Source organism: Embiotoca jacksoni, unplaced genomic scaffold, assembly GCF_022577435.1.
Source record: "Embiotoca jacksoni isolate LCO1_2020_lvr unplaced genomic scaffold, fEmbJac1.0.p SCAF_6, whole genome shotgun sequence".
Classification (NCBI taxonomy): Eukaryota; Metazoa; Chordata; class Actinopteri; family Embiotocidae; genus Embiotoca; species Embiotoca jacksoni.
The window spans coordinates 15,480,066-15,493,451 of record NW_027185414.1 but is presented as its reverse complement, the minus strand read 5'-3'; the positions used below and the strand labels follow the sequence as shown (position 1 = coordinate 15,493,451).

General features: G+C 39.6%; 1 protein-coding gene across 5 annotated transcripts in view; it reads right to left on the bottom strand.

Annotated features, from left to right (window-relative positions):
* The window catches only part of tead1b (TEA domain family member 1b), a 47,849-nt gene that overhangs the window by 21,921 nt on the left and 12,542 nt on the right, over positions 1–13,386 (bottom strand). For all 5 annotated transcript variants that reach the window (XM_069173812.1, XM_069173811.1, XM_069173813.1 and 2 more), the window contains exon 3: positions 11,320–11,572. In XM_069173812.1, coding sequence (XP_069029913.1) covers positions 11,320–11,476 — 157 coding nt within the window. In that variant the 5' untranslated portion in view covers positions 11,477–11,572. The remainder of the gene's footprint in view (positions 1–11,319; positions 11,573–13,386) is intronic.

Here is a 13,386-nt window from a genome sequence, read left to right as displayed (position 1 = left end):
ACCTCACAGAACATAGAGCAACATGGTGACCAGCATATTAACCATTTATTCAATCCTCATCTTTTAATTAACACATATTACATTATTATCAAACTGTCCTTAAATCAGTGCTACAGGCTGGAAATAAAAAAGGCATGATTCTAATAGCAGGTTGTAACAGCCGCATCTCTCACTGTGCTATGACCTCTGGCTACCTTTTGTTATTTAATGTTTTGGAAAAGAAACCTTCCCTTCTCTCTTTCAATGTTTTGGTATATTAGAGTTCCAATGATTGATTATTGAATTAGTTGTTCAACAGAAACTTAATACTTAATGGCATTGTCGTATCTACTACTTTTTTCACACAAAAACATTCAGTGGCTCCAGCTCGAAAGGGAGAATTGAGGATTTTAGACCGAAGGTTGGACAAAACAAAACATATGATGACATCACCTTGGCCTTGCAAAAAAAATAATTTTGCAAGGGAAGTACTTTATCACTGACAAAAATAGATGAGCTGCAGCCTTACGATACATCCCTTAATACTGAATAATACTTGATCTAAAGTAAACAACCAATAAATAATAAACAGCTGAAATATTCAATTAATCAAATGGGAGCAAGAAAAATACAATGTCTTAAAAGTTGGGATTTTGTGCTTTTCTATCTTTAACATAATTGCAAATTGATTGTTGTTGAGTTTTGGTCTGTTGTTCACAGTCAGTGATGCACCAATGTTACCTTGAGCTCTCCAAACTTGAAATAGTGGATTTTTCAAAAAGGTTCTTAGATTTATTATTTTTTGTAGGTTTTTTTTTTTGTAATTTTGCCACTATTTAAAGAAAAGTTATTAATCGTGACTGTAAAATAAACAATTGAAAATATTTTTTAGTTGAAAGCCTAATTTAATAACTTCAACTGTTCAAAAAAAAAAATTCCAAACTAAAGGAATTTTCCTTGTGAAGATAATTTTTAAATATTTTATGTAGTTGTTGGTACAAAACTTTGTATTTGGTTTCTTATGTCGCATCGTTGTGTAGACCAGTACCTAGTTGTGTGCGTGTGTGCGCGTGTGTGCGCGTGTGTGCGCGTGTGTGCGCGCGTGTGCGTGTGTGTAGTGGTGTGTAGTGGTGTGTGGTGTGCTGGGCCAACACAATGGCCCAAGCTTTCCTGTCATCCGTGATAGATGACTCAAGGGTCTCAGGCAGACATTAGCATCACAATACACTAAACCAACAATATGAAGGCATTCGTCTCAGGTTTTGGGAATAGGAGGCAGGAAGCCTTTTACTTGAAATATCAATGGGAAAACACAGTTGCCAAGAGAAGGAGAACCTGTGACTTTTGGCTTCAAAGAGAAATGGACAGTGCCCTTTTTGGAGGGAAAACAGCATGCTATCAGTTTAGCATTATGCTCGCCCTGGCTGAGAGGTCAAAGACCATGCTGACAACCTGTGTGATGAATAATCTCAGGAATGAATCCTGAACACAATATGTCAGTTATGTAAGCTTAAACAATTACAAGTAAATATAAAATGTCAGCAGCTGGCCAGACCCTGCAGGTGTTTCCTGAGGAGGGTGTTGCAGCAACATTTACAGGTCTTTTCTGTCTGTTTGGTATTATTCCAGGTTGGAGATTTTGAGTATTCAAAACCTTTTAGCAGCGAAATCTCTTGCGGAAGTGAAAATATAATGTCTGTGGATGGTAACATCTGACTCCAGTCCACCAGCTGCTTGTTACAAGTGCTTTAACTTGCTGTATTGTTGGGCCCTCTCACTAGAAGTGTGGGTCCATAAGAAAGACTTCAAGGCCAGGCGTGACACCATGATGATCACAAACACTACTGCTATTCTCTGAGACACAATAGCAATCCCTCCTCCTCTCACACACTCACATTCTCACACACACACAGAGATAAACCAGCCTAATGCCTGCGAGGTAAAATAGAGAGCTTTAAACTTTATCTTCTCATAAAATGACTCTGCATGCATATGTTTCAGCTGCTAAATGCGTAAATATCAGGACCTTCCGTACACACATAAATATCATTTTTTTATATGTGTAGTATTGTGATGTATTTTCATTGTACTTTGGCTTTTAACTCGTGAGAATTTTACACTTTTCTTGATTCAGTGGAAGGTGATTATTATGGCAATATTTTCACACACTCAATTTACACATAGCCATATTTAAATGTCACAAAACTCTTACATGCTCTTTCAGTTCTAGCCCCACATGTACATGGGTGTTCCTCGTATATCCACAGGAAAGAACTCTATTCAGTCCTCATTTAGACAAGAAAAGCAGGGATGTGAATGATAAGAAAGCCTACAATTAAGACCAGCTCATTTACTTCAAAGCCTGAGAATTGCTTTAAGACATAGAGGCAAAACACTAAAAGGGTTTTTCTATTTTGTACTTTTGATGATGACATTTGTTCTACTCTTGAGGGCCTTTGTTCTTTATATTATTATGCTTTTATTTGCACAGAAGGCCAATGTCTTTTAGCCTGATAAAACTGAACTGGTTAAAAAACTAGAAATATATTCTTGGGTAAACAGAGAGATGTTTTAATTGCATCATCTTCTATCTGTGCTCAGATGAAACAGTTCAACAGAGCATGAATCTGATCAGCTGCTGTAAATTCATTTGATAAGTCCCTCTGTTTAACTGCAGAAGTTTCCATCCAAATTTAATGCAAAATTATAATTAATTTCCAGGAAGTTGTCAAATAAAACCTTTCAAATAAATGCATCAGATCTTTTCACTATTGTTACTATGTGCAAATGTAAGTTGTGTACACTGTCATAAACAGTTGGTGGCGCTAATTCTGCTGTCTGTACCATTAAACTACAGCAGAAGAAGGTTTGACAGAATTATATAATAAAAGAGCTCCATAAAAAATATGAGCAAATGAAAACAATGTAAAAAGCAGGGTGTATATGTTAATTTTGTTTTAATTTTAAGGTTACAGTCTCTTCATTGCTCCATGCAGATCTGTAATTTTGTCTCTCTTCACTAGATATTTAAGTCACTCTCATATATTAATTTGCTATCTGTTTTCATCAACACATGAAGCTCTGCTGACAACCATTACAAATGTTGAGACTTTAAACTAAATTGATGATTCAGAGTATCAGCCAGGACTTCAAAATCCAGTCATGAAAATGTTCTCTATATAATGCACTGTGTAACTATAATTAACAGCTCTTTAAAAATCCATTTTTCTCTGGACACCAAAAGAAATCAATACTTAACTTCAAATGACCTTATTGAGCTGGATAAAAGGCTATATTGCAGGGGCTGGGTCAGGAGCGTTTGAGCTAATGTGTTAGCTGAGCAGTGGGGGATTAAAGGTGAGGTGTTCTCTCAAAATCTTACAAGACATCACAAAGCAGCAGGTCACTAACCTGAGCCTTCCTGGAGACACTGAGGGGATTACAGCAGCCAACCTTTGCTGAACTGTGCCTGTATTCAGACGTAAAGACAGCCTCTTTATCACTCAGCAGGTCCAGCCTATTCTATTTCCTCTCTCACAGCCTCTCAAACAGGGCCAGATCTGAAACCTGCTAGTCCTGTGCAGTATACTCACAGGGGACCAATTTGCACAGCCAACCCTTGTCTGAATCACTCTATCAATTAGGAGCCACTGTGTTTATCATCACATACATTATTGTAGAGGCTGGCCTGGTCATTGTGTTGAGGTCTTCCTCTCAGGAGAGGGAAAAGGATGAAATAAATGACATGGGAGTGAAGCCACAGTTGGACAGGCTGCTGTACTAATCTGAAAGGACGGCTGTAATTATGAGTCTCCCGAGGAACTGGCTGTGTGGCAAGTCCAATGTGTGAACATGGCGCTAACAGCGAGGAAGGTGCACTGCCCCCCTCCCGCCCTCTCCCTCTCCACAACAAAGTAAGACACTGAGTCAAATCAATATTTTCAATCTCTCAGGATCAATTCAGCATCTGAGCACAAAGGAAGACATGTTGGCTGTGACCAATATGTATGAACGAGAAGTCAAACTACGTGGACAAGATGAGTCCTTTGTTTCACGTTCTTTTCATGACCACAAGCTGGGGGAGTCTTGACTGAAAGTTATAATTGAAAGCAAGTTTGGAGAAAAGGTACCAAACAGTCTATATGAAAATAATTCATATATTTAAAGCATTATAAACATCCTCTTCCTGTTATGTTACAAGGGTTGATCATGTATGATATTAGGGTCAAATCATAACACAGCATTAAGTATGATAATTTAATAGCCATGGCTACAGTCTTTCTTTGTTTTCTGGGATGCTGTTCAGTGCTAAGAGACCTTCCTCCATTCCACTAACAGAAAAGAAAGAGATGACAGTCTGTGTTAGCACTGGAGTGTAGTCCCTGTACTCTGGATGAGAGCATTACAGTGGCATTCAGATTCCATTCATATGTTGATTACACAAAATGGTCCCATCAGTATGAGATGATCTCATCAGAATAAAAGTGTTTCATCAATGGTATATGATGTAATCAGCATGAAACAGATCATTTTATTCTTGAAGAGAGGACAAACAAGTGACACTGCATCTTTAAGAAGCCCAGAGTCTCCCTGTGTTTTAGTCAAACAAAAGCAGCCAATTGGGAACATGCAACCTGAAACCAGCAGCCTGGCTCAGAGGGCCTCACATAGACCTCAGAGCAGGGACACACCCCATGTACTCCTGATTCAGGCAGGCACAGAGCCACAGCCTGCTATCAAACCATTCATCCCAAACACTTCAATGGACAATCAGAAAATCTCAAACACAGTCTCACGACTCAAATTGTTTAACCTCTTCCCAATGTAGATCTGGGAATGCATGCAATACAAATAAAAAATCTATTGGGATTAATGTTCTGCACTGAAAAACTGTGACAAATCTACAGATGGCTGTAGATGTACACCATGTGATTATGAAAGAGATATAGGTGGTGTATCAACTCTTAGTTTAAGCTTAAAGCTCTTTTTAAAATAATGTTGCGTTGTATTTGTGCAATTGATAAATATGAACACAGCAGATCCAATATGCAAAACAAAATATAAAATGTCTGTCTCAGAGAGTCAGCTATCAATACCTTTAGTTACATCTCCTTACACTCTGGTCAGCGTCATTGTTGCCAACACCTTGATTTCCTCTATCACCACTGTCTGGTGAGGCATGAACCCCCGCCAACACCAGGCTGTGGGCAGGAGACTGGAATCTCACACAAGTCACAACATGTTATGCTTGGTCACCACAACATAGACACAAGTTGGAGCTGAAATCTGCCCCTGAACAGACTGCCATGAAATAATATGCACTTCAAAATCAATTCTGCTGCTCAGCAACAGGAGAGCTCGAAATCTAGATTCATTTTTGGGGCCGAGTCTGATTAATTGTACATTCTCAGAGCCACAGAGACCAAAATGGATGATAAGGTAAAGATAAAATAATAAATATAAACATAAATAATGCACAGTGAAATAAACTTGGACTATAATCGTCTGTAATCTAGATATTGCTGTCATCTGTTATCCAAACAGTGACTGGTGTCTACTGGGCACTACAGCCATGTGTGCACCTCATTCACTGTCCAAAACAAGATGTGCAGAAAGACCATCAGCAAAGGCTTATTGAAAGAGAGATAAAAATTTAAAAAATCACATGAAAACAGGCTTGAATTACACAAGTTAACTGTTGTGGGTGCTTTTCAACAATGAATAAATGCATCAGTCCACATTAAAGAGTACTTCACATCGTTGGAGTGACAGGATAACAATTTGATAGACCGGTCATCCCTCGTGGACTGTATAACGCTCTCTGCTGGAAATGTTTTCAATCCATACAGGTCAATCCTATGAGACATCCTCTCAAAGTCTACTACAATAATGCCCATACACATCACTGTGAAATGTCAGACTAACACAAATTACACAACACATTTTAGTTTAGTTTTAGTTTCAGTTTCTCACTCGCAGTCTCTTGGTCTCTTTCTTCTCATTTTAAAATAGTCAGTCACATCAATACTGAATTAACATCAATAACAACTGAAACTCTGTAAACACCTGTTGAGTAGATGGTGTTTAATAGAAGAGTCAAAACACAGGTTGATTTGTGCTTGGTGAAGCATGTGCATCAGCAGTAGTTGCATGTTTGCTTCCCGTCAGGCTGAAAGAAGTATACACGGTGACCCATCATGAATAAATAACCAGTTTGTCGCAACCCAACCTTAAAAACTAGAATCTTCTTGAATCCCAAAATTACTTCTTCCTTTCCCCATCATACTGCATCAATACTATTTACACTTTCAACAGTTATTCCTTTTGAGGGAGACATAAAATAATTGGACTTTTTTCCACTACCACGTGTGTGAAAACATGGTAGTCTTACACTGACAATGGCAGGGGAACAAATGAGGGATTATTCTGAAGGTGTGTGATGCCTCTCCTGCAATGAAGTTCCTCACACTCCATTCTGAGTGAATGCAGGTGACTCAGGGAGCCTGAGCTGATCCCAGAATTCCTCATTATCTGCCCAGCAGGGAGGATTAGGTCCGCTCGCTCTGTCTCAGAGCATGCTCGGCCCGATGAGACGAGCCCCAGAGGAGCACAGTGCTGGGCCATCGGGGGCAAGCCAGGTCTGCTCATTATATCTAACTCATCCTTGGCATCTCTGCAAACCAAGTGCCACTTAGTTCCCACAGGAGGGGTCTGGGCTGGATCACTGCAGAGATGGCAGAGCAAACAGCAGAATGGGGACAAAAAAGCTTTACATCAAAAGACACGTGCAGATGGAGGCATAGTGTCCAGCAGTCCACTTACAATGGGAATAATATGGACCACGGTCATGTTGTTTACTATGTTTGATATTTTCACAATAAAAACAACATCTTCACTGCTATTGTTTATCACATCCAGTTAGCTGCACAGGCCTAAAAAGTACTTTCAATTTCCAAGGTAGATAATTATGTCTCCATCTTTTAAGCTAACACATCATGTACAACTGGTGGCCTTGCTTCCTCAGATGCAAAAACACGCCTTGTATAGCCTATAACTAGGGTATATATTTGCACATTTATTTGTCAGTAGATTGAATAAAATTCAGTTCTTCCATTTCTTTCAACAGTAACTGAGAAAAATGCACCAATGCCATTTGCTTGCTGGGTCGTACAAATACATAACTCAATGAATAAACATACAATTTGAGTGAAGCGTGTTGTTTCATTTATCAACTCTATTTCTGGGATAAATGAATGCAGCTCAGCACAGCAGGTGAATTATGCAAGTGTGGAGTCTTAGGTCTTTGGTTAGGGGCCAGTGCCCTCCATTTCCCTTTTACTTTTTAAAATCTTCTCTTAAGTAAACTCTGGGGCCCTGGCAAGCAGCGGCGATGCAGTCCAAACAGAGGTAGCCTCTTCCATTGCAGCCACAATTACCCTCAGAGAATGGGCACAGCGCCAGCCAACACTGATCTCAGCACATCCAAAACACTTCAGGTAAACACCACAATAAGCTAAGAAGCAGAAATTAGAAATTGTTTTGTACCGCAACACAGTTGCTATAGAGACTGTTGCTAATTAACCGCACTCTACCCCAGGATAACAAAGGGCTTAAGGGCACTCAGGGCGGCTCCTCTTGTGATGAGCTCTGTGTATGGAACACTATGCCGTCCCCAGGGTCCCTCAACTACAAAATACCTGTCTTCTTGTGGCCAGCTTTCATCTCAGATGCCATGAGAGGTTTTGTGTGGCGTCTCTTATAAAACCCTGTGGACTTCGGTACCAGCGCTATATCAGCCTCACCGTGCCTAAGCTGAACCCTTCCACTCTTAAAAAGACAAATCACTGTATGTTTAAGGCAAATCAATCTTTTCTAGCAACATAGAGGACCACTTCATCGGTCACTTATCATCTCTGATGGCATTCCAAAGGGGTGCATTGTTAGCAAGGAGCACTGCACAAATGAAAATCTGAGGCATTCTCCATAAATCGCATGCACATTATTTGTAAGGTGTTTGGGTTTGGATTTCATTTTTCCAGTTGAGTGTAAATAGTAGAGTTCTCTAAATAGGAAAGCTGCCTTCTAAAAACAATACATCCTTTACATCCTGTACCCCATAGTGAATAGGCTAAGTGTGAGATTTATATTGGTTCACCCACAGGCATAAATTTGGGTATAGACAGTAGGGACATGTCAAAGTGCTGGGAAATTATCCCAATCAATATTTTCACCAGTCTCAAAAGATCATATCAGTGTTAGCAGTCGATGCAGAACTGGCACGTGTGTGTGTTTTCTGCAGAGCTATCATGATGCTTTTATGATGCTACTATTAGGAACTTTTATGATGAATAGTGAAAAAGTCAGGTATGGGCAATACTTGACCAGTCGTACTATGTACTGTTGGCTCGCTGCACCAGAAATAGCAGCATCTGAATCTGATGAGTGAACAACAGTTTGAAGTATCACATTTCAAATATTTCAAACATTGAAGACATTAGTCCATTTAAATCATTTTTAAATTTGATTTTTTTAAGGCGTGTTTTTATTTGTCAAGAAAACTTTTGAGTTGTGTTGCCTCTGAAAGAACTGAGCTTCAGAAACTCATGTTTGGTTTGAAGATGATTTACAGCAATCAGATGGTTCAAAGAAAGTAACACATCATCTACAGGTTATTTTCATCTGACATTTATCATGAAAACCTATTGTATATAGTTTTAAATTAATAGTTTTAGCCCGAATATTATATCAATTAAATAAAATGTAAAATAGCTGCTTAAAATCAGAAGATACATGCCTGTGTATCTTGAATGTGTTTTGTGAGTAAGTTATACATGCAAATACATACTGAATGAACATTTGAATACTCATTGGAAAGGAAATTTTTTTATGCACACATTCAAAGTGAAAACCAAACCTATGGCCATGGGTTCACCTGCAACACACGGTGGCTTAGATGAAGCAAAATACTTAAATCTATGACGGTAAGAATTGAAATAAACATTTTTCCAAAATCATAAATGCCTTGCAAAACAAAAAAATATTTTACAATGAAATAGTGATAAAAGTGAAAAGCAACATCAGTACGTACTTGTAACATTTGCTCATAAATATGTCAGAGGAATAAGAAAAAGAATAGAATTCCAAGTTGATAAGATTCTCAACACTGACTTAATTTTCATTTTAATTAAACTGGGCGCTTCTTACAGCTATGGTCATGCTGGCTATGATTTATGCAATATGGCCTCAAAACATTTCTAACTTCAGAGTGAATGTCAGAATCAGCAATGCCCTGTTAGATTCTCCTGATGCCTACACGTCAGCATTATCAGTGCTAAATACCTAAGTGCCCAAATATTTTCACTGTACATGAATACTATATATACTTGTGTGTATATATATATATATATATACACACAAGTATCATCAAATTTATTTTATCATTCTTTGTCTAATTTGATATCCAGTAAACACTGCATTGTAATAATGAGCTGACCCAATCTATTCAAATTGAAACATGGTTTCTTTTTGTCTTTAAGGCAGATCCATGGCACCTTCCAGCTTTTGGGGAATTGTCACAGCTCATGATGAGATTGGCACTGAAATGCAGCAACAGTTGCAGGGCTGACTAACAAGTACTGTCCCAAGAAAAAGCACGTCATACATAAGGCCAATAACAGTCCGTCACATAGTCCCACTAATCTCTGGTATGTTAAGAAAGAGTACTGCATCAACAATTCTGCCTTCAATCTCAAAAATCATTCAAAGATCAACAGGTTTCTCCAACAACTGAACAGAGCTATTTAGCTCTGTCTGCCATAATCCAACAACATGTAACCATGCATATTCTTTTAGTTTCTACACATGAAGATGCATGAAAAACATTTTACTTCTGTGTCTAATAGTTATCACTCAGTAAGAGGAGGACACAGGCCAAGGATTATGCTACTGGCGAGACATCTGTAACCAGATACGGAGCACATCTGGTAGGACGAACGTCAATTCTGCCATACAGATTTGAAAGAGAAGCAACATACATGTAAGGTCTTGGAGTTTGGTATTTAATGCAGTGTATGTTCATCAACAAGTGTGAGTCACACTGAATTTTCTCAATAACTTGTTATAAAGAGCATATTAAAATGAAAATCTTTAATGTCACAGTCTACCAGAAAGCTGAACATTTGCATCATATGAAAGATGTCCGCTGAGTAGAAGCTAGACCTGCACTTAGCATTGCTCATTTGTAACTCCAGACGAAAACAAATTTTCATGCTTTAATCCGCAGCTGAGGGGCGGCTTCTCTGGCTGCTTCGCTCTGTAAGAGGACAGGGAAATTGGAGGAGGAGACAGTGGGAAGAGTCTTGTTGTCTGAGCTCCTGTCTTTGTAGTGGCAACTGAGGGGTTCCACTACAACTCCTAGAATTTACATTTTGTTTGGCTGGAGAGGTCACATGACAGCTGCAAGCAATGCTCTGAGGGGCTTTCTGCTTTCACTTGACACTGACAGGCTGTGAGACGGTCCAACACCACAGAGAGAAAATATTCCCTCTTTCCATGACATCACCCAGCCAGGAATGGGGGGAAGTGGAGGGAGGAGAGGGGGCACAGCTGGTGGCAGCCGCAGTACCATCTGCTACTGTCTAATAGTTCATGCTGCTTTACTTATAAACTTGCACTTCTGTGAACCAGAGTGGGGGCTCTATCACAGTCTTACAATATTACATTACTCAGCACTGCCATGTATTGATGCATGTTTTCCTTTTTAACGGAAAAGTGCAAAATTTTGGAAATACCCTTACTGGCTTATTTTTGCCATTAAATGTGAAACTTGTCTGCTAGTTTCTGTCAAAACAACCAACTGTTAGTGGTCTTAAGAAGAGTTATGAGCAGATCTATTTCTTGGGCAGGAGCAGTTACTTCCTGGAGGTCAAGGAATGGTCACACACAACCGCACTATATACAACTTGTCACTTTTAGGGTTAATTTCCTTAAACAGCTTGATCAAATGATATATAGCACGTTAATCACAGAGCTTCAGACGTGCCGGTAGGCATATTTTACCTTTGGACAAAGTCAGGCTTGGCGTTTCCCCACCTTCCATCTTTATGCAAAGCTAAGCTAATAAATCAATGACACTGGCTTCTTATTTAAAGACACACGAGTAGTCTCAATATTCTGAACCAGTTCTCAAGAAAGCAAAGAGGCACGTTCCCCAAAATGTTGAATTGGTCCTTTAAACTCTTTCAGTTTTCCGCCTAATAGAAAAACATGCACTACTACAGGTTAGGCTTAGGTTAAAACTCACACTGACACACACACACACACACACACATCTGTACTCACCATACATCTTTCCCTCATCTGAGAGGATGATCTTCCTGCGGCCACAAGGAGGATAGATAGCCAGGGCCTCCTGGAAGCTCTGTTCAATGTCAGGGCTCCACACCCCCTCGGCATCATTGTCTACAGGCTTGTCTGCCGAGTCGCTCATCCTCTCCATGTCCTCGGCAGGGCTTTCGCTGCCGCTCCAGCTGCTGGGATCAATCGTGGCGGTTGGGCTCTCCAAGCTGAAGCCTGGAGCAGACTAGGGAGAGACCTGGAATTCCCAAATAAACAAACACAGCCCAATTGTCACCACGACAGAACAACAGAGGTCTGCTTCCAAAAATACAACACGATACACACTGTTAGTTGAGAGCACAATACGGAGCTGAAGCAGCCAAACAAGCTTGGACATTGCCAAGAATGTTGTTGACTTGATTTACAATGGATGTTATTGGTTTAAACCTCTTCCCTCATAGACTTCCTTCTTCATAAATAAAGTGGCAGTCTAAATGGTTACATTTAAAACTTTCCTTCAGACTGTGATGGGAGACGTACCCCATGTCTTAAAGATGAGGTGAGTCCACAAAACACTTCTCAGTTTTACATTTTTGCATCAGGATTACCAAAGGGCACACTGGACCTTTATGTAAAATCTCTGGTTTCAGATTTGCATTGTCAAATACATTTTTCTGACCTTATTCAGCACCTGTGTAGTTTCTTTTTGCTTCATGTATTTTTACACCAAATCAGAATTGACAATAAGGCTGCTAGCTTGATTTCTGGAAGGAAAACGAATCGGCATGCCTCATTACCACTGCTGCATCAAGGCAAAGTGCCTTTGCTAAAAGGCACTTCGACTTGAAGTCTTCACTTGCCAGCTGGAAGACAGTGGTTGTAATTGGCAGCTTCCATTTACATGTGTATAACTCTGTGATTGTGAAGAGCACAAATGAAAGGGGGAAAAAAAGCATTGCGGCTACTAATCTGTAGCGCTCACGTCACCAGTCAGCCACAGCCAGCACGCTATGACGGCATAAAGAAATCAGACACTCAAGAATTGCAGAGGAGCCAGAGCCAAGCTGCTCACTCCATCTGAAGGAAGACTCATCTCACTCCTCACTACAAACAGGACCATCAGGCTCCTGGTTAAAAGAACTGAAGGCTGTATTCCTATGGAAAGACAGCATCAAGTAACATAAACATGGTCTCCCATAACACAGATAATACCACATATCATCCAAATTAATATGACACTCAAGATCATGAATGGGCAGATGTGACTAATCATGGCACCAGTGGGACACGTATGCCTTCAAATAAGATTGGACAGCATTGTGTTCAGTATTCACTGTTTAGTCCTTATCAATTAAAGCACTCTGCATATAGTTGCATTAGCAACAGGGTTTGACCCTGAACTTCAGGAGATTTTAAAAGAGTGATTGACTTCATAGGTCCTGTATTGAGCATATGGATCAGTTATCTTGAAGAAGCTGACTTTATATTTTTATGATTTGTATGATAGACTGTGGCTCAAGCGGAGGATAAAGTCCAGAAACAGACAAAACCTGGTCAAAGTGGATGAAGCTCTTTCTGTGGACTTTTGACGCTTGCTTCACAAGGGAACAAATGTTCATCATAGAAGAAAGAATGAGAGGGATGTCAGAGTTTTCTCTTGGAATTCACATGTTCCAGATGCATTAACACTTTGAAGTGTTGTGGCAAGGAAGTGAAAAACAGCTCAAACAAACTAGTCCATATGAAGCGTGCTAGACAAAATTTTCTTAATCATGGGTTAAAAAAAAGGCACAACACCTGAACACAAAAGCATGGTTGAATTTACTTCATTTTCTGAAAGGTAAATTCTGTAAACAATCAACAAGATGAATACGTAAGGGAACAAGTGTGTAAGGGATCAATGGGTTGGAAGAGTTCTCATTTGACCAATCGGTGAAGAGGAATGACTATGACAGGTTGTATAAACCAGACCTGTTTCAGCTGCATTTTTAGATCAATGCCGCCGTTTGCATTGTAAGTGCTTTTACCTCAGTCACACTGTGCAGGCTGAAATTTTCCTTTAGGATTCTT